At 42.2% G+C, this 19,527-nt stretch overlaps 1 protein-coding gene across 22 annotated transcripts in view; it reads right to left on the reverse strand.

Annotated features, from left to right (window-relative positions):
* The window catches only part of LOC126302904 (zinc finger protein 493-like), a 129,618-nt gene that overhangs the window by 40,056 nt on the left and 70,035 nt on the right, over nucleotides 1-19,527 (reverse strand). Inside the window, exon 6 of one of the 22 annotated variants that reach the window (XM_049991780.1) lies at nucleotides 12,652-12,723. The exons of the other annotated variants lie outside the window; for them this stretch is intronic. Coding sequence (XP_049847737.1) covers nucleotides 12,672-12,723 — 52 coding nt within the window. The 3' untranslated portion in view covers nucleotides 12,652-12,671. Of the gene's footprint in view, nucleotides 1-12,651; nucleotides 12,724-19,527 lie in introns of those variants that run through there. 22 annotated transcript variants of the gene reach the window in all.

Genomic DNA, 19,527 nt, shown 5'->3' on the forward strand with positions numbered 1-19,527 from the left:
ATTTGACATTCCTTGTGGATAACCCTTATTACTTCAGAGTATAAAGAGTCAGTTGTGTCTCACAAGAACGGTATTTTCTGAAACCATGCTGACTGTGTCAATAAATTGTTTTCTTCGAGGTACTTCATAATGTTTGAATACAGTATATGTTCCAAAACCCTACTGCAAATCGACGTTAGTGATATACGCCTGTAATTTAGCGAATTACTCCTACTTCCCTTTCGGGGTATTTGTGTGACTTGAGCAATTTTCCAGTCTTTAGGCATGGATCTTTCAGTGAGCGAGTTGTCGTATATTATTGCTAAATATGGAGCTATTTTACCAGCATACTCTGAGCAGCTTTGTTACTCCGAGGATATCTACTTCTATGTTTTTCATCTTGGCAGTTGTTCTTGATTGGAATTCAGGAATATTGGTTTCGTCTTCTTTGGTGAAGAACTTTCGGAGAACCGTGTTTAATAAATCTGTTTTAGTGGCACTATCTTCAGTGACTTCACCGTTGTTATCGCACAGTGAAGGTATTGCGCGTTTCCACTGTTGTGCCTTATGTATGAGCAGAATCTCTTGGTTTTCTGTCAGATTTCGAGACAGAACTTCGTTGTGAAAATTATCGAAAGCATCTCGCATTGAAGTACGCGCCATATTTCGAACTTCTGTAAAACTCTGCCAATCTTGAGGATTTTGCGCTCTTCTAAATTTGGCATGGTTTTTTTCGTTGCTTCTGCAACAACGATCTGACCCACCTAGTGTACCATGGGGGATGAGTGCCATCACTTATTAATTTATGTGGTATTTATCTCTCAATTGCTGTCGATTATGATCTCTTTGAAAACATACCACAACTTTTCTACACTTACATGATCAGATCGGAAGGAGAAGACTGTCTCTTAAGAGGGCATTAAGAGCATTTTTATCAGCTTTTTTAAATAGATATACTTTGCGCTTCTTTTCGATGGTTGCTGTGATGATGGAAGTGCACATGTATTTCATCGACACACATACTACAGCTTGGACAGTAACACTGCTGATGGTTTACACCACATTTGTTCAAAATTTTGGCATGATAGCTGTTACCACTATTTTATTCCTTCCTTTGTTCTCTCAATTTTCCAACCAAAGGGCTGTCATTATGAACAAAAACAGTTTCTTACATTCGATTTATCTACGCCAGTACTCCTCTACCCAACAACTAGTTGGGTTGGGGGATCAATGGGACTTTGCAACCTTTACTCAGTCTTTTGGCCGAGGCTGGTTGCAAAGTGCCATTACAGGCTAATATTACGATGGGGGTCGCCATTCCCAAAGTCGTCGCCCGCCCCGCCCGCCCCCCCCCCCCCCCATTCCAGGACATAATTAGTGAATTAATGTACCCCAACTGTTTCCATCCAGTGTAATCCATGGGAAAATGCAAATGTCTGCAAGCTGTGTAACTGAAGTGAAATGTGGGGACCAGCCTGCTATTCACCTAGCAGGGTGTACAAAACCACCTAAAAACCACATCCAGGCTGGCCGGCACACTGGCCCTTCGTCGTTTATCTGCCAGATGGATTCGGGGTCAGCACGCCTACTCGAATCCAGGAAGCAGTGTGTTAGTGCTCTCGGCTACCCTGGTGGGTCGTTTCTTACATCACCGTGAAACTATTACATCTGGTTCCACCTACTAAGGAAAGATTGTCAGTGCACTTGATGCCAGGGTTGGAGACTTGTGAATACAAACAGGCCTATTAAATCTTATCTCAGAAACATTAATATCACGCAAAGAAGGTATGTTCTTTTGAACATTTTTATATTATCATGATTTTGTTTCATCACTGTTGAATATCTAAAATATCTTCAGGGAAAAAGTACACCTAATTTCTAGTTCAATGTCTCGATTCCTGCCCAACGCATTACCACTAAGTCACAGGGCAGGAATCTGCAAAGCAATGTTATTTATATTGTCTAGCATAAACATTGCTTGGATTGTGCATGTCTCCATTTGAGTGTCCCCTACAATAAAAGAAGGAGTCATGGTGATATAAGTATGTCCTCTGTTATCATTTTCACAACGACCACTACTACCACCACCACCAAGCCAGTTTCTTAATTTGTATCACCAATTTCCATCATTTAATCTTGATGAATATTAGTGTCATCCACAACTTCATAAATCATTTGCCGAAATATACGTTGAAGTACAGTTCTCTTACTCTCAGAATTCATGTATGATGATGATGATGATTGGTTTGTGGGTCACTCAACTGCACAGTCCAATGTAGTCACTGTCATGAATGATGATGATCAAATGATGAGGACAAAGCAAACACCCACTCATTAGGCAGAGAAGGTTCCCAACCCAGCCAGGAATCGAATCCAGGATTCTATAATCCAGAAGCAGCAATGTTAGCTACAAGATCACGAGCTGTGGACAGAACTCATGGAGAATAAGTCCGATCCAAATGGTTTGAATGGTTAGGGAGACATGGGGCACACTGCATATTGTAAGAGACACTGACAGAGGTCACCAAAATTACTACACTGTAATAACAATAAACACAAGCTGTCGATAAAAAAAACCTGCTGAGTGGCAATCATAGGAGTAGTGTGGTATCTGCTTGACGTCATAGCAACTTCATTAGGAATTTACTGAGGGTAAAATTGTCTGAAAAGCACCCAGTTTTCATAACAAGAAATCGATCTGAGGCGTTTTAACTGATTTTAATTAAACTGAGAGTGTTCTGGGTGCTGCAGTGTGGGTTCCATATTTTGCAGGATGGTGTAACATTGTAGGATGTATATTAACTCGTGTCCTCAACAAGCATGCTGAAAAATAATTTTTCACTTTCCGCCACCAGGTGAAAAGATGGTGCTATTTGCAGTGAGAACGAGGTATCAGGCAGAAAAAGGTAAGAACGATCAGACCAATGATAATGGTGGTTCTGGTATCTTTGTTAGCATATGATCAGAAGTTACATATTCAAAATGGTCTACTGCCTCTGCAACTTGATGTATCCATGACATGACATAGTTAATAGTTGTCTACATCATATACAGTGTAATCAAATTGACTGTCATCATATGATAGCTTACTGATCAGGGGTATCTGGATACATCCCCAATAAATCTTTCACATATCCCAACATCCACTTGTCACATGAATTTGTACCAGATGATCTCACGGCCACATATCTTGAAACAACTGTCTAGTCATGATGCAGATGATACTGAAATTTACATGAAACCAATAGTTCACTCGACAAATGACATACCATCAAAATCATGGTACACGTGTTTTCATGAAATGCTGGAATAACGTTGCATAACAAGGTACTTATAAAATTCAGATGTCACTGAACTCCTAAGATGTGCATGACTTGTCATTATCTTCTAGGAACACTGACTGAAAATTAAGGGGAGTTGTGAAATCACACCACACTATCACATAAGCTGGGAGCAGTGGATGTTCCTGCACAAGATTTGGGAGGAAAACCCCCATATGTGACAGCTCTGTGCATTCACAGCCCCATGCAGAGTAAAATATGCCTTATCCATCCAAAGAATATTCCCCAGCCAAAAGTCGCTCATTTCCATTTGTGCCACAAATGAAGCAAAACGAAAGTGTTGTAGCCTATCTTGGGGCTTCTTTAGCCGCACATTCAGAGCCTTCTGAAGATACTAGTGTAAAATGTATTACCAAATATTTTAAAATGTTGGCTGGGGGGAGGGAGAGAGGGAGAGAGGGAGGGGGAGAGGGAGGGACAGAGAGGGAGGGACAGAGAGGGAGGGACAGAGAGGGGGAGGGGGAGAGAGAGGGAGGGGGTGAGAGAGGGAGGGGGAGAGAGAGGGAGGGGCAGAGAGAGGGATGGAGGGATAGAGAGGGAGGGAGAGAGGCTGGGAGACAGGGATGGAGAGGGAGTGAGGAACAGAGAAGGACCGAGAGAGGGAGAGAGGGACCGAGAGAGGGAGGGACGGAGAGGGAGGGACAGAGAGGGAGGGACAGAGAGGGAGGAACAGAGAGGGAGGGACAGAGAGGGAGGAACAGAGAGGGAGGGAGAGAGGGAGGGAGAGAGGGATGGAGAGGGGGTGAGGAACAGAGAAGGAGGGAGAGAGGGAGGGACAGAGAGGGAGGGACAGAGAGGGAGGAACAGAGAGGGATGGAGAGAGGGATGGAGAGAGGGATGGAGAGGGGGATGGAGAGGGAGTGAGGGACAGAGAGGGGCCGAGAGAGGGGGAGAGGGACCAAGAGAGGGAGAGAGGGACCGAGAGTGGGAGAGAGGGACCGAGAGAGGGGGGAGAGAGAATTCTGGAATACTTTGCTTTTCCTGTGAAGGAATTTATAAAATCCGTCTTCAGTAACTCGCTTTAGTAGCACTGTCGTCAATAACTTTACCATTGTTATCGCACAGTGAAGGTATTTATGCACCTTGTCAATTGTATACTTTACATACAACCAGAATTTCTTTGGGTTTTCTGCCAGATTTCGACACAGAGTGTCGTTCTGGAAACTATTAAAGGCCTCTCTCATTGAAGTTTGCACTAAATTTCGAGCTTCTGAAAAACTTCGCCAATCCTGTGGATTTTGCATTCTTTTAAATTTGGCATGTGTATTTCATTGCTTCTGAAACACTGGTCTGACCTGTTGTGTGTCAGTACCACTTATTAACTTATTTGATATGTATCTCTCAGTTATTACTTATTTTACTTTAAACCACATCTGGACTATGTTTAGAGAGACTTATCTGAAGGAGTGTAAAGTCTCTCTCCTTGGGATGTGTCAAGTGAATTTTTAACTGCTTTTCAAGGGCATGTATTATGCGTTTATTTTGGTGAGTTTTGATGTTACAGTATTCACTCTTGTGAACTTTTCATGGCTCAACAACATTGTGGTCACTAATCCCTGTACCTGTTACGCTCCCTGTTTGCCCATGGTTATTAAGACGTCAAAGATGTTTTCTCAAACATTTACACTTTCAGTGCGTTTCTGAACTTACTGTGCAAAATAATTTTCAGACACACCATTCAGTTCTGTTTTCGACGACGTTTTATGCCTACCACTGACATTGTATTTTCGCCAATATATAGAGGGTAGACCAAAGTCCCCACAAACTCTAATTCTACGAGTGGCATACCTATTTCAAATGACAAGTTTTCTTTGAACTGTTCAGCATGTTTCATCCAAGTCAGAGCATTGGTGAAGGGAACTTATTAATTTATTCCAGTTTGTAGGTGTAAGCTCCACCTGTACTTATCATACTGTATAGGCTTTCACAGTTAGCATCCCCATTAGTTAAAAGTATGGCCTGAGAGGCCATGGTCAATCTGTAAAACTACTACTTCCTGACGTTTCGTTACCAACTGCGGGCAGCAGTGAGTCAATGACTGGCTGCCAGGCTATGGAGGTCCCAACATCGCATGTCCATGATTTATTTGGCTCTGAGCACTATGGGACTTAACATCTCAGGTCATCAGTCCACTAGAACTTAGAACTACATAAACCTAACTAACCTAAGGACATCACACACATCCATGCCCAAGACAGGATTCGAACCTGCGACCGTAGCGGTCGCGCGGTTACAGACTGAAGCGCCTAGAACCACTCGGCCACCGGCGGTCGTCCATGACTTATTTCCAGTATGATAATGAGTTTCACGAACAAACAGAAGGCAGGGCCATGGGCAGCCCTCTGAGTCCAGCTGTTGCTAATCTTTTCATGGAATTTTTGGAACAGTAAAGGCTGCAGTCGCGCAGAAAAAAGTCCTTGAAAGTGGTGACGGTATGTGTATGGGACTTTTGTGATATGGAATCACATTAGAGAGGAACTGTACGGTTTCTTGGTGTATCTGAATAGTATTAATCCAAAGGTACAATTTACTATGGAGAAACAGAGAAATGGCAACTAAATTTTTTGGACGTATCAGCAATTAAACAGGCAATGGGATTCTAGGGCATAAGGTGTATACAAAAGAAACACACATCGACTATTACTTCCATAAGCATTCGAACCATCATCCCAGGAAGAAGAGAGGTGTCATTAAAACATTGGTGGACAGAGCTGGTAAGTTTATTTTCAAGTTGATCTAAATCATTTGTGAATGGCTGTTAAGAAAAATGGATACGCCGACAACGACATCGAGCGAGCACTTCATCCCAGAAGAAAAGTATGTGACAACATGCAGCAACAACTGTCAGCTGGAAAAGTTTTTTTCCATTTATTCACAATATTACGGACTGTATTGAGAAAGTTTTGGCCAACCGAACACAAAAGGAACTGTGCACTGGTATATACCGACAAATCAGCTGTACCGAAACATGTTTTTAAGGAAGGTGGTCACGAAATAAAATTTTGTGAGACTAGCGTGTTAGCCAGAACATCGATTATTATGCACGTATTTATAGGAAATTCTGGAACACCACAATGATTTCAACACAAAAGGGGACGGTTTAAAGTTAGACAGGATATTGTGGTCGACTTCATTCCAATGATGTGATGATCGATTACATTCATTCAAGAATAATGATGTTAGTCAGAGATATACTTATAGTCTGCCCCAAGTGACATATGTTGGTGCCCTCTATGCACACTATACAAACGGGAAATCCATGGCCTGGCAGCCATCGTTTATTCACCTCCGATGATGTTGGCTGCAGTAGGCATTGAAACGTCAGGAAGAGGTAAGTTTACAGATAGACCATGACATCTGAGATCAGAACTTTTAATTGATCGCTACCCTTACTACTTCACAGGAGCTATCTACTTAAATTTCACTACAACGTAAACTACTTCAAACAGCAATGAACACTACACCACCAAAAGTATTTCATCTATTACTTGTGAACATGCTTAGGACTCTTAAAAAATTTCAGCTGAAATTATTTAAATACCTATAACGATTTGAGATTCAGTGCTTTCTGTTAGCGGTTTGAGCCCTCGTTCTTTTCTAATGCAACTACGACAATTTACAGCTACGATACTCACTGTGTTGTATCTACCCTCTTTCGATGTTCTACTAGAAGCTTTTGAAACTGAAGCACTTTCTGCACTTACCTGAGACCCTCTAATTTAAAAAAAAAAAAAGCCCTGTCCCCTCTACACATCCGCATACTCGTGGAACTGCTTCCTTTGTGTAGCTGACTCCTGAGCCATTTAGTTGAATCCGTAAATCCACCACCTTCTGACGCAAGTTGGGGAATCTGCAACCTACACAGCTGCAGAACTGTCTGGGAATCTGATTCAGACTTCACTCCACTCTGTATAAAAGAACCACCTTCAGTTCTGCCCATGATGCTTCAGATGGTGAGCTCTGCCTTCATCTGGCAATCTTTACTAGCCAGTCACCTGAAACCTGAGAGAACCTCTTCCAATCCAATGTGGCACATATTGACAGCACCAACGTGAGCCACCACCTACTGCTGGCTATTCCATGTCTTTCATGGCATCCAGAAGCACCCATTTCTTACCTGTAAAAAGTCCTTCCAGTATGCACATTGGATTCCTTCCCCTCCTATACAGTCGTTTCTCTGAATGGTGCCATTACACACCTAACACCGGAGCTTCCAATCACCAGTAATACTATCCTCTGTCCTGTCTTGCACACTGAGAGGCTTTCTCTGGAACATGGCAAGCGACTTCATCTGGCTCATGGATTTCATCAGCCATAGACAGAAATCAAATTGTTCATCAGACGAACTGAGCAGGCTCTCCGATCAGCAACATGGAAATTCTTTCACTGCCACCCAAATGCTGGAATGACTTCCCACTCGACCACAAGTGAGAGGTTCAAATGGCTCTGAGCACTATGGGACTTAACATCTATGGTCATCAGTCCCCTAGAACTTAGAACTACTTAAACCTAACTAACCAACGACGGCACACAACACCCAGTCATCACGAGGCAGATAAAATCCCTGACCCCACCGTTATTCGAACCCGGGAATCTGGGCGCGGGAAGCGAGAACGCTACCGCACAACCACGAGCTGCGGACCAAGTGAGAGGTCAATCTCAGTATGGGCAGTACCCAAGGTGACCGCAGCAGTGGACCAATTGGTGGACAACACTAGCTGGAGCTGTGAGCGAAGAATCACTAACTTCATTCACATCTGAACACAGCAATTACTATATCTGTCCATACCAGAGTTGGCATGGTAAATAAGCAGACATATATGAAGTATAGGAGTTGAAGTTAAGAAACACAGACAATATTTAAAATAAGTCGCTTCTTATGAAATCATTTCAGCTCACAGTACTCTTATGTACTACTGCTGCTACTATGAGGGCTTCCACTGGATTGGGCGATCTAAGTGCTGCAAGTAACACAAAACAAAGAAGTGATGCATTTCAGCCAGTGGTTCTATGGACCACACAGTTTATAAAGCTTATAAATGTGCCTGATAAATACACACATGTGCACAAAAACGGGATTTGAAGCAAAATAACAATAATAATAACAATAATAATACCATTACAACTATAATAGTAGTAGATGTCGCAAAAATATACTTACAGCAATTGATAAATAATTCGCTCACTTGTGACAAACATCAAAGGATAAGGACATCACGTCATGAATCAAAAGTGCCCATTGTGAGCCAATTTTAAGTATTAATGCTGACAAACAGAGAAAATGAGCAAATAAGCTTCTAACGAACACTATATGCTTTCCTTGCAGCAAAGGTGAAGTCGTTGCAGCAGGCATCTGGTGTCAACATAATGCTGTTTAATCAAACCTACTGTTTGAATACCAGTGGGTGTAATCATGTTACTGTCAGTGTAATGTCGAATAGGGAGTTCTAGTAAGTGGAATTCCTTTAAAACCATCGATTTAGTGATGACAAAGTAATATTCGCTTTATATCAATCACACTGACAATGCAATGTCTCAAAGCAGATGTCAGCCTTGTTCCACAGAAAAGTTTGTTCTCCCCTGATGTTACCAGGTGACCATACCATCTCTGTAGGGGATAGAGTTGGTACAGTTAAAATATTTAACAGAGGGAGCACAGATCTACAGGAGCTGATTTTTAACATTTTAATGAAATGCAGCACAGGATGAGCTAGAGTGTTGGCAAACATGGCAGGCACATATTCTACAAGTAATTTACTGTCGGTAGCTTGCCAAAATCTCCACTCATTGGAAACTACCATAGCTCGACTCCATGATGCATTCTGTGCATTGATGGAAGTGGAAATGTATGAATCATCAGTACCAGATGTGGGCACTGAATTACGATCTAATTTAAGTTTGTTTATATACCCAGCTGTAAGCAAGAGTTTATAAAAACCCTCCATTTCAATGCAAATAAACAGTTACCACTATAACCAAGTGGACGAAACAGTCTCACCACAAGGGTATTTAAATGACTGGTCCAGCAGTGATGAAGGTAGAAACCTGAAGAAAGAGACGAATGGGCCATTCCTTCCTGATATTAGAGATGCTTTGGTTATTGGGGTTTCATGCTGCGGAAAACAATTACTTTTTACACTGTTGACTTATCCTGTGGGAGTCCACTTAGAGCATGTGTACATTTTTCAAAAATTCTGTTTCAATAAAAATATCAGCTACTGCAGGAGATTTTGCATGGAGTTAAGATAGTAACATACTAAACTGCCAGCAAAAGCAGTGATATTCCACCACCTGAAAACGTAAAACCAAACAGCATATTAATTTTTGGCAACATCTCTGTGGAAAATCAGGATATCGGCCAACATTTCTGCTTTGCTCGCCACATGGAACTGAATATAATTTATTTAAGTGAGACATACTTAAGCATACCAAAGCTGTTGGTCTGGGATACACCAACCTTATAACAATCGAACAGGACAATCTGAATTTAAAGCATATTTTCCAAGTAGATGTCGGAACTGACATGGCACTCAATGAATTTGTTATATGTGAGGATTGCTGGAGTAACTCTCAGTATAGCTTGCTGGTTACAGATGAAACTACTAAATTGAATGAGAGTCAAAACTTCAAAATGATTCTTCAAAAAGGCAATGCACCAAAACGCGCCTGTCAGTATATTGTACACTATGTACAAATTTACACACATGTTGCACATTCATTCAGAGGATGCAAAGCACTTGCGTTTGACGAAAAAAATGGAGGTAATCAACACTAAAGTAATGGAACTGAATGTCTTGTCAAGGAAGGTGCTATGAATGGTGAGGTGTTGGTTGCTCAAATTCAGCAATATGACCCGTGTGTCAACGAGAAAATTGAAGGAGTCAATGTAAAACTAACGCATATGTGGAACAAGAATGTGATAGCTAAGGCACTTCACGCCCATCACCACCGACTGTCTCAGAATATACGTAAGTTGTAAACTGTTTCAAAAATGGATTAGTATGCAGCAGCATGTTGTCAAAGAAGTGTAATGTTAAAAACTGGGGTGTGGAAGACTATTTGACAGAAGCTACTTTTGTGAAAGTTAGGTCAACTGCAACGAGACCAGTGTCCTTCAGCAACATTTAAGCCAGTAACTGACAGGCTGAAAGAGCTGTCATGGACTATGGATGAAACGAGAAACAGGATGAGGAGGAGGAGGAGGAGGAGGAGGAGGGCTGAGTTAAGAAAGAACATATGGGGTCATCAGGGCAAAACCGTAAGCACTCAATATGTTTAACCAAGAAGGCAATAAGAATTGGGAACAAGGAATTTGAAAGATTGCCTAGGCTGTTACAGTTAATAATTTTGAAAATGTCGACTGTTAAAAATATACCCTGAAACTATAAAAACATGTGGTTCAATATCACATACGACTAAAGCATGTGAAACCCCAAAAAGATGAATGGAAGTCTCATAGACCGACAAATACAGGATTTTAACTGAACCAGCATTAGCAGCTCCACCTAGTGCAGGTAAAATAGTCGAAGTTCAGCCTGAAAGACCAAACAGTCTACGTCTAGAATATATAAATTATGGTAACTAAATGGAATCATAGATCGATTACGACTGTTTACAGCTTTAGCTGGTGAAGAGATTGCAGATCACATGAACAAAATATTATCGATCTTACCTGGGCTACGAAAATTATGCATCGTCGAGTGGAGAGAGTTGTGCATGAGCTTTACAGACCTGCATGCAGAATATATCTGATAATACCAGGAATGGCAGGCTGATCTCTTGGATATGCAAAACTACTTACAATCAAATAATGGCGTCAAGTATGTTCTCACAGTCACAGACACATTCCAATTTCGTTTGGGCCTTACCTTTGAAAGTAAAGACATGGAAGGAGGTTTGAGACGTTTCTGAACAGTTGTTGCACACAGGACTAAATAAACTGTCCATCAACCTTTAAGACATATGATGGAAGTGAATTTTATGATAGACATTTCAAAGCAGAATTCGAATTAAGTGGGATAAACCACTACTCAACATTCTCATTTTTGGAAACTAGTATTGCCAAATGGTTGAACTGGACCATCAAAAATGGAATGTGGAAGCAATTTAATCTTCAATGTATGTGCAAATGGCTGAACATACAGCCAAAAATCACTGACGAGTATAATCGCATTATTCACCATTAAGAGCAAACCTATTGAAGTCACAAAGGAATTATAGGAAAGCTTTGAACCCATTATGTTCCTCATAGAGCGGGTCATATGATGTCAAAGGAACAGGGCATTGATGAAATGGCTGTTTCTCATCAAAGCTCAACAGCAGGTGAACACCCACAATTTGCTATGTAATTCGAAAAGCAAAGCTGAAACCATGCAATAGCATGACATGAGTGCTACGAAACGTATAAACAAAGTTGGAGGTGGTATTCTCGAGAATCTGCAATCAGAAGTTTATGTCTCTGGATACAATTTCTGTGGAGCTGGAACAAAACTAAAATAGCACCTAGCTTATGGTGATAAGGGCTTTAATGCATTGGACAATGTATACAAAGTGAACATCATTGCCTACACTACAGACAAAGATCACCATATTGCAGAGCAAATATTCATTGATAAGGCTACACAGGTATGTCAAGCAACAGATATTCATGCAGCACAAGGTATTTCTGAATATGTGGTTGATAAGGCAATGTTTGCTCGAACTTAAATTGGGTACTGGACTAATCTTCAAGCATTACTGAATTCAGTTCACTGTATACTAAAGAAGAAGAAAAACCTATGGGATATTTAAAAAATTGGTGACAGCTGTAAAAGGTGCCTTTAGGCAAAAAGAAGGAAGGAAAAGATGTGTTAAAATGCCCACGTTCCTACAAATATCATAGACATCTGGTGGAATAATTCTGTTTCTCATACCTGCATTTGCTGGGCTGTCAGCTACTGGTTTCATTAGCTAGGAGAGCTGATATAATTCATGCAGTACAGAACGCCCGAAAAAGCGAAAAGTAATTAAAAGCAGCTGAAAGGCATAATATGATCATGGAGGCCACTGCTATAGGTAAAGGCCTATATTTACATGGCTTTGGTTGTACGTAAAGGCCCACAGCAATGATACTGGAAGAAAAAAGGATTAATAACACAGATCTGGTTAAACTCGTCAGCAAACTTAAAATCACGAGATTTTACAGCTTGTTTATAAAGGATACATTGCCTAAGACAAGGTGGAAATCCAAGAAACATGGAACTGTCAATTTAGATGTTGTTTGGGGTATGGAGCTCATGGTGATATAAGGCCACCTGAAGAACTGTGTTGTCACTTCACCAATAGGAACCAGCTGATGTATAATGTTCGACGCTACCATGACTTCAGTTCATACCTCTGAGGATATTTCTGCATGATATTTTTCCTGAAAATTACATAAAAACAAGCAGTATGCAAGTCTCCACGTCATTTGAATCTGCGATGTAATTATGTTCACTCTAAATCTAATTGGTTTAAATTGAAAGCAAACTACTTTCCTCCAATATATTTGCAGAGGTTAGCGATGTACAGCATTGACTGGCTGGAAACATACGAAAGCTTACCTAACGTCACTGAATTAATAATAAATTGCATCTAGAGAATGGGGAAGTTGTGTCAATACCTCTTGGCACTTGCAACACTGACAATTCATATGTATACTTGAAACGTGTTGTTAAGGGATTTGAGGTATGAGGTGAAGGCCAACGTTGGTGGTGGTGGTTAGTGTTTAATGTCCCGTCGACAACGTGGTCATTAGAGACGGAGCGCAAGCTTGGGTTAGGGAAGGATTGGGAAGGAAATCGGCCGTGTCCTTTCAAAGGAACCATTCCGGCATTTGCCTGAAACGATTTAGGGATATCACGGAAAACCTAAATCAGGATGGCCGGAGACAGGATTGAACCGCCGTCCTCCCGAATGTGAGTCCAGTGCGCTAACCACTGCTCCACCTCGCTCGGTAAGGCAAACGTTAATATGTTTAAATCAAAGATAGAAACAAAACACATTGCGGACTTCAATCACAAATATTTAATAGGATGGCTCCTAGGTTTCGCTGAGGGACAAGTAATGGTGCATAACACTGATAAAATTTTTGAGTTATCAACCTGGTGAACCAACTGCCAGTCAGTACAATTCGGGTAGAGTGTAATATAGTAATGAATTTTGTACCTTGACGACAGATTAGTCCATATTATTTATGCATTTTTTCGTATAGTTAGTCTTGCTTATGAAAGTGAAGAAAATGACATCCACAATGAGTATGGGCTGCTACATGAAGCCAAAATAGCGAAGGGTTCACAACAATCAGAAATGTGTCAGGTACTATGAAGTTAAGCTGCAAAGCAGAAGCCAAAAGTAAACTCCACGAGGTAACTGATATGAATGGCATGACGCATACTAGTAGGCAAGGGAGTCATAGAATAAGATGAGTGGTCAGGCTTGAAAGAGAAACCGCATGCCTATCCATTGAGGAGGACATCATGTCAGAATAACTAGTTGTTCAGCATCTTCAGCATAGACTCTCAACTGTGCTCGCATAAAAGCCAACAGTGGTGAAACATATTCCATGATGGTGGAGTGTGTTAAGACAGCAAATGATGAACAGAAGTGCAGAGGAATGAACTAAACACCCACAGTCTAGTTATGAATGGACATGGCATTTAAAAAAATGGAGGAGGGTGGTCTGATCCGCTCCCCTGGAAGTACCACTTAGGAGATGTAGGACACTGAGGAACTGGGTACCATGTACAGCCAGGTAAGAATACATGGGAGGACCAAGTAAGTTTCCTGTCAGATATTAGCGGAAAAACGAAAGGTGCAAGATGTAAAGATGGTGTAAGAAACTTATTACGCAGCCAAATATTCATACAAAACGTTTTGGCAGTGGAAAAGTGAAAGCCACTGTCCATGCTTCATGAGAAAAGAAGATAGGAACGACGCTGAAGACGCCACACAAGGAGACACGTTTGTCTGGAACTGTAACAGAGTGTAAAATCCTTGGCGAAAAGGGTGCTGAGACACCTGTTGGCTGATTACATAATATGGTTACTTGGGATAGCAAAGACAATGATACCCAGGACGAGCATTCAGGCAACCTCTTCTTCGTCGATAAATGTGTTGACAAGTCAAACCATATAAACCTTGAGACAACTTTGTCTTTCAAAATTTCCTCTAGTAAATGGGGCGGACAGCTTCTAAAGCCCCACATGTACGGACTACAGAAGATACCAGCCCTCTAGCAGATGTGTCAGGACGATGGTTCAAATTGTGGAGAGCATATCTCTGCCAGCAAATCATATACTTGCATGCCTCAGTCCACCAGGGACCAAGACACATTACAGTAACCTGAAGAGCATGGTATGGAACATTCTTTGGCGGTAAGGATAACATTTGGAAGATACTTTACGTGGTCATCACAGCTGTGTAAAGGTCGTGAGGGAGGGGTATAGCCTCCAGTCGGCCTTAGGATGTCAAAGTTAGCGTAAGGAGGGCTATGCGTGAAGTGTTCAGTGAATTCGAAAGTAAACTTCTATGTAGCGATTTGACAGAAACCCCTAGGAAGTTCTGGTCTTACGTTAATTCAGTAAGTGCATCGAAAAAGCATATCCTGGCACTCTGGGATGATGATGATGATGATGATGATGGCATTGAAACAGAGGATGACACACGTAAAGCTGAACAACTAAACACCTTTTTCCAAAGCTGTTTCACAGACGAAGACTGCACTGCAGTTCCTTCTCTAAATCCTCGCACGAACGAAAGTATAGCAGACATCGAAATAAGTGTCCAAGGAATAAAAAAGCAACTGAAATCACTCAACAGAGGAAAGTCCACTGGACCTTACAGGGTACCAATTCGATTCTACACAGAGTACATGAAAAAACTTGCCCCCCCTCCTAACAGCCCTGTACAACAAGTCTCTAGAGGGACGGAAGGTTCCAAATGATTGGAGAAGAGCACAGGTAGCCCCTGTTTTCAAGAAGGGTCATCGAGCAGAAGCGCAAAACTATAGGCCTATATCTCTGACATCGATCTCTTGTAGAATTTTAGAACATGTTTTTTGCTCGAGTATCATGTCATTCTGGAAACCCAGAATCTACTCTGTAGGAATCAACATGGATTCCGGAAACAGTGATCGTGTGAGACCCAACTCACTTTATTTGTTCATGAGACCCAGAAAATATTAGATACAGGCTCCCAGGTAGATGCCATTTTCCTTGACTTCCGGAAAGCGTTCGATACAGTTCTGCACTGTCGCCTGATAAAGTAAGAGCCTACGGAATATCAGACCAGCTGTGTGGCTGGATTGAAGAGTTTTTAGCAAACAGAACACAGCATGTTGTTCTCAATGGAGAGACGTCTACAGACAAAGTAGCCTCTGGCGTGCCACAGGGGAGTGTTATGGGACCATTGCATTTCACAATATATATAAATGACCTAGTAGTGTCGGAAGTTCCATGCAGATGATGCTGTAGTATACAGAGAAATAGCAGCATTAGAAAATTGCAGCGAAATGCAGGAAGATCTGCAGCAGATAGGCACATGGTGCAGGGAGTGGCAACTGACCCCTAATATAGACACACGTAATGTATTGCGAATACATAGAAAGAAGGATCCTTTATTGTATGATTATATGATGGCGGAACAAACAATGGTAGCAGTTACTTCTGCACAATGTCTGGGAGTATGTGTACGGAACAATTTGAAGTGGAATGATCATATAAAATCAATTGTGGTAAGGGGGGTGGCAGGTTGAGATTAATTGGGAGAGTCCTTAGAAACTGTAGTCCATCAACAAAGGAGGTGGCTTACAAAACACTCGTTCGACCTATACTCGAGTATTGCTCATCAGTGTGGGATCCGTACCGGGTCAGGTTGACAGAGGAGATAGAGAACATCCAAAGAAGAGCAGCGCATTTCATCACAGGGTTATTTGGTAAGCATGATACCGTTAAAGAGATGTTTAACAAAATCAAGTGGCAGACTCTGCAAGAGAGGCGCTCTGCATCACGATGTAGCTTGCTGTCCAGGTTTTGAGAGGGTGCGTTTCTGGATGAGGTATCGAATATATTATTGCTTCCCCCTACTTACACCTCCCGAGGAGATCACGAATGTAAAATTAGAGAGATTCGAGCACGCACGGAGGCTTTCCGACAGTCCTTCCTGCAAACCATACGTGACTGGAACAGGAATGGGAGGTAATGACAGTGGCACAAAGTGCCCACCGCCACACACCGTTGGGTGGCTTGCGGAATATAAGGTAGATATAGAAATTTGCCAACTGGATTTGCACTCAGGTGCGGTAGGAGTGGGTGCATGGATAGCACACAGGAAGTGATCACTTGAGTATGTGTCAGAAGGAATGGGTCATTCCAGGTTGATACGGCGCATGCCGCTATCCTGTGATCTTGTTTAGAGCGCGTGCTATAATCGATTATAGTTCGCTGTTCTAGTGCGGGTGGGGCTCCAGTAGTGATTTGCTATTACGTCGCTGGTGTGTGTTCGTAGTGGCTGGCAGAAAGTGAGAGGGTAGTCGGGTTCTGGATATTGCACGGAACGTGAAGTTCGCTCTGCCTGACCTGTTGGTGACTGGCACTAAGGTGGTTGTACCTCGCAATATGAGCAGAGTGGTCTGGGGCGGATCAATTCGCCATTGTGCTGGCCATGCGGAGGTGATTAATTGGCGTCGGAGTACTTGTTCTGCCTGCCTGTCCGATGTGGAGGTCCGGTGGGGTCCTGTGATACTCTGGCCCGATTCAACTAGTTGCTAAATGTTGGAGTCATCTGCCCGGTTAGGGTGTGAGCTCGGTTGGCTCATCAGATTTTCCGCTGGAAGCTCCAGCTGTGGTTTCTGAACTTCATTCTGATGTGGGACGGCGTTATTGGAAGTTTATGCTGTGTGTGTGTGTGTGTGTGTGTGTGTGTGGCGCATTATGATATTCATTGGTACTAATTTATTTGCTCAATTGGAGTATCTTTTGTTTATACTGCTGAGTGGGTCGTTACCCACCCGGTCTGCTCAGCGTAACCTTTGGTGGTGCCTGTATGCTCCTTTTTGAAGGAATTCATGTAAGTGGATCCTGTTACCTGCCTGGAATTCCGTTCATGTATGGTATATTTGGCATTTGACATGTTAGGTAAAGTCTGCCTCAGGAAGTCGGTTTTGGACAGTATACGCATAGTGAATTACTTCTGCTTAGCATAGTGAATTACTTCTGCTTAGTATATATGGTCTTCTGGGACCTGAACAACTTGATCTCGTCAATTTGGTTTGTGTCACAGCATTTAGTGGTATGTTCCATATTTTTATCTTACTGTGTTATTATTAACTTGGTGGAATAGTCGCGTTTGGTGTTGTTATGGCACTTCTAAGACTGTGGTTTGACTATTCATGTGTGCTTCACTTTTATTGTTTTGTTTATTAAGATTTGTGTGGTGTTAGCTTCTGGCACCTGTTAAGAGCGCCTGAGTTAACGGCGCTGTGATTATGTGCTGTCAAGATGTTATATTGTTATTTCCTTTTTGAATTTTATCTTGTGTTGATATTATCTGTCGTGTGTTACAGAACATAGCCAAGGTGCATAAGTGATGGACAGTTGTGGGAGGCATGTCTGGGAGCTCTCAGCATTTATTTCGGGGACCGTTTCTAGTGGGAAGGCTCTGAAGTGTGAGAGCTCGGTCATCTGTGATTGTGTTGGGAGTTGCCCTTGCCCTTTGGTTGTATCAAATTATTATTTTGTTATTATATTTACTGGTTGTGTGTTGCGCTTCTTTTATTTTATGGTGCCAAGTGCCATTATTTTTCTCAAAGTTCTTTTATATAAATGATTTTAAATTGCAATACCAATTTAACTTATTATTGGATCTTGGTCTGTGGTGTTAAATCTTTTAAAGCACCATAGTAATTTGTTCTTGAAGAATAAATTTCTCTTATTTTATGGTGCCAAGTTGCCATTATTATTAATGTTTTTTAGTTTATTGCTGCTCTTAATGTTTTCCGATATTATGGTGCCAACTGTCATCATTCTTAAAGGTTTTTGTAAATGATCTTAAGTTGTATTGCCAAGTTAACTTATTATTGGATTTTGTCTCTTGGCTAAACTCTAAAAGCTGTTTGGGGATTATTGGGTGGAAATCCTTTGATACCAGAATGAGATTTTCACTCTGCAGCGGAGTGTGCGCTGATATGAAACTTCCTGGCAGATTAAAACTGTGTGCCCGACCGAGACTCGAACTCGGGACCTTTGCCTTTCGCGGGCAAGTGCTCTACCAACTGAGCTACCGAAGCACGACTCACGTCCGGTACTCACAGCTTTACTTCTGCCAGTATCCGTCTCCTACCTTCCAAACTTTACAGAAGCTCTTCTGCGAAACTTGCAGAACTAGCACTCCTGAAAGAAAGGATATTGCGGAGACATGGCTTAGCCACAGCCTGGGGGATGTTTCCAGAATGAGATTTTCACTCTGCAGCGGAGTGTGCGCTGATATGAAACTTCCTGGCAGATTAAAACTGTGTGTCCGACCGAGACTCGAACTCGGGACCTTTGCATTTCGCGGGCAAGTGCTCTACCAACTGAGCTACCGAAGCATGACTCACGTCCGGTACTCACAGCTTTACTTCTGCCAGTATCCGTCTCCTACCTTCCAAACTTTACAGAAGCTCTTCTGCGAAACTTGCAGAACTAGCACTCCTGAAAGAAAGGATATTGCGGAGACATGGCTTAGCCACAGCCTGGGGGATGTTTCCAGAATGAGATTTTCACTCTGCAGCGGAGTGTGCGCTGATATGAAACTTCCTGGCAGATTAAAACTGTGTGCCCGACCGAGACTCGAACTCGGGACCTTTGCCTTTCGCGGGCAAGTGCTCTACCAACTGAGCTACCGAAGCACGACTCACGTCCGGTACTCACAGCTTTACTTCTGCCAGTATCCGTCTCCTACCTTCCAAACTTTACAGAAGCTCTTCTGCGAAACTTGCAGAACTAGCACTCCTGAAAGAAAGGATATTGCGGAGACATGGCTTAGCCACAGCCTGGGGGATGTTTCCAGAATGAGATTTTCACTCTGCAGCGGAGTGTGCGCTGATATGAAACTTCCTGGCAGATTAAAACTGTGTGCCCGACCGAGACTCGAACTCGGGACCTTTGCCTTTCGCGGGCAAGTGCTCTACCAACTGAGCTACCGAAGCACG

This window comes from Schistocerca gregaria, unplaced genomic scaffold (assembly GCF_023897955.1).
Source record: "Schistocerca gregaria isolate iqSchGreg1 unplaced genomic scaffold, iqSchGreg1.2 ptg000180l, whole genome shotgun sequence".
In the NCBI taxonomy this organism is placed as follows: Eukaryota; Metazoa; Arthropoda; class Insecta; order Orthoptera; family Acrididae; genus Schistocerca; species Schistocerca gregaria.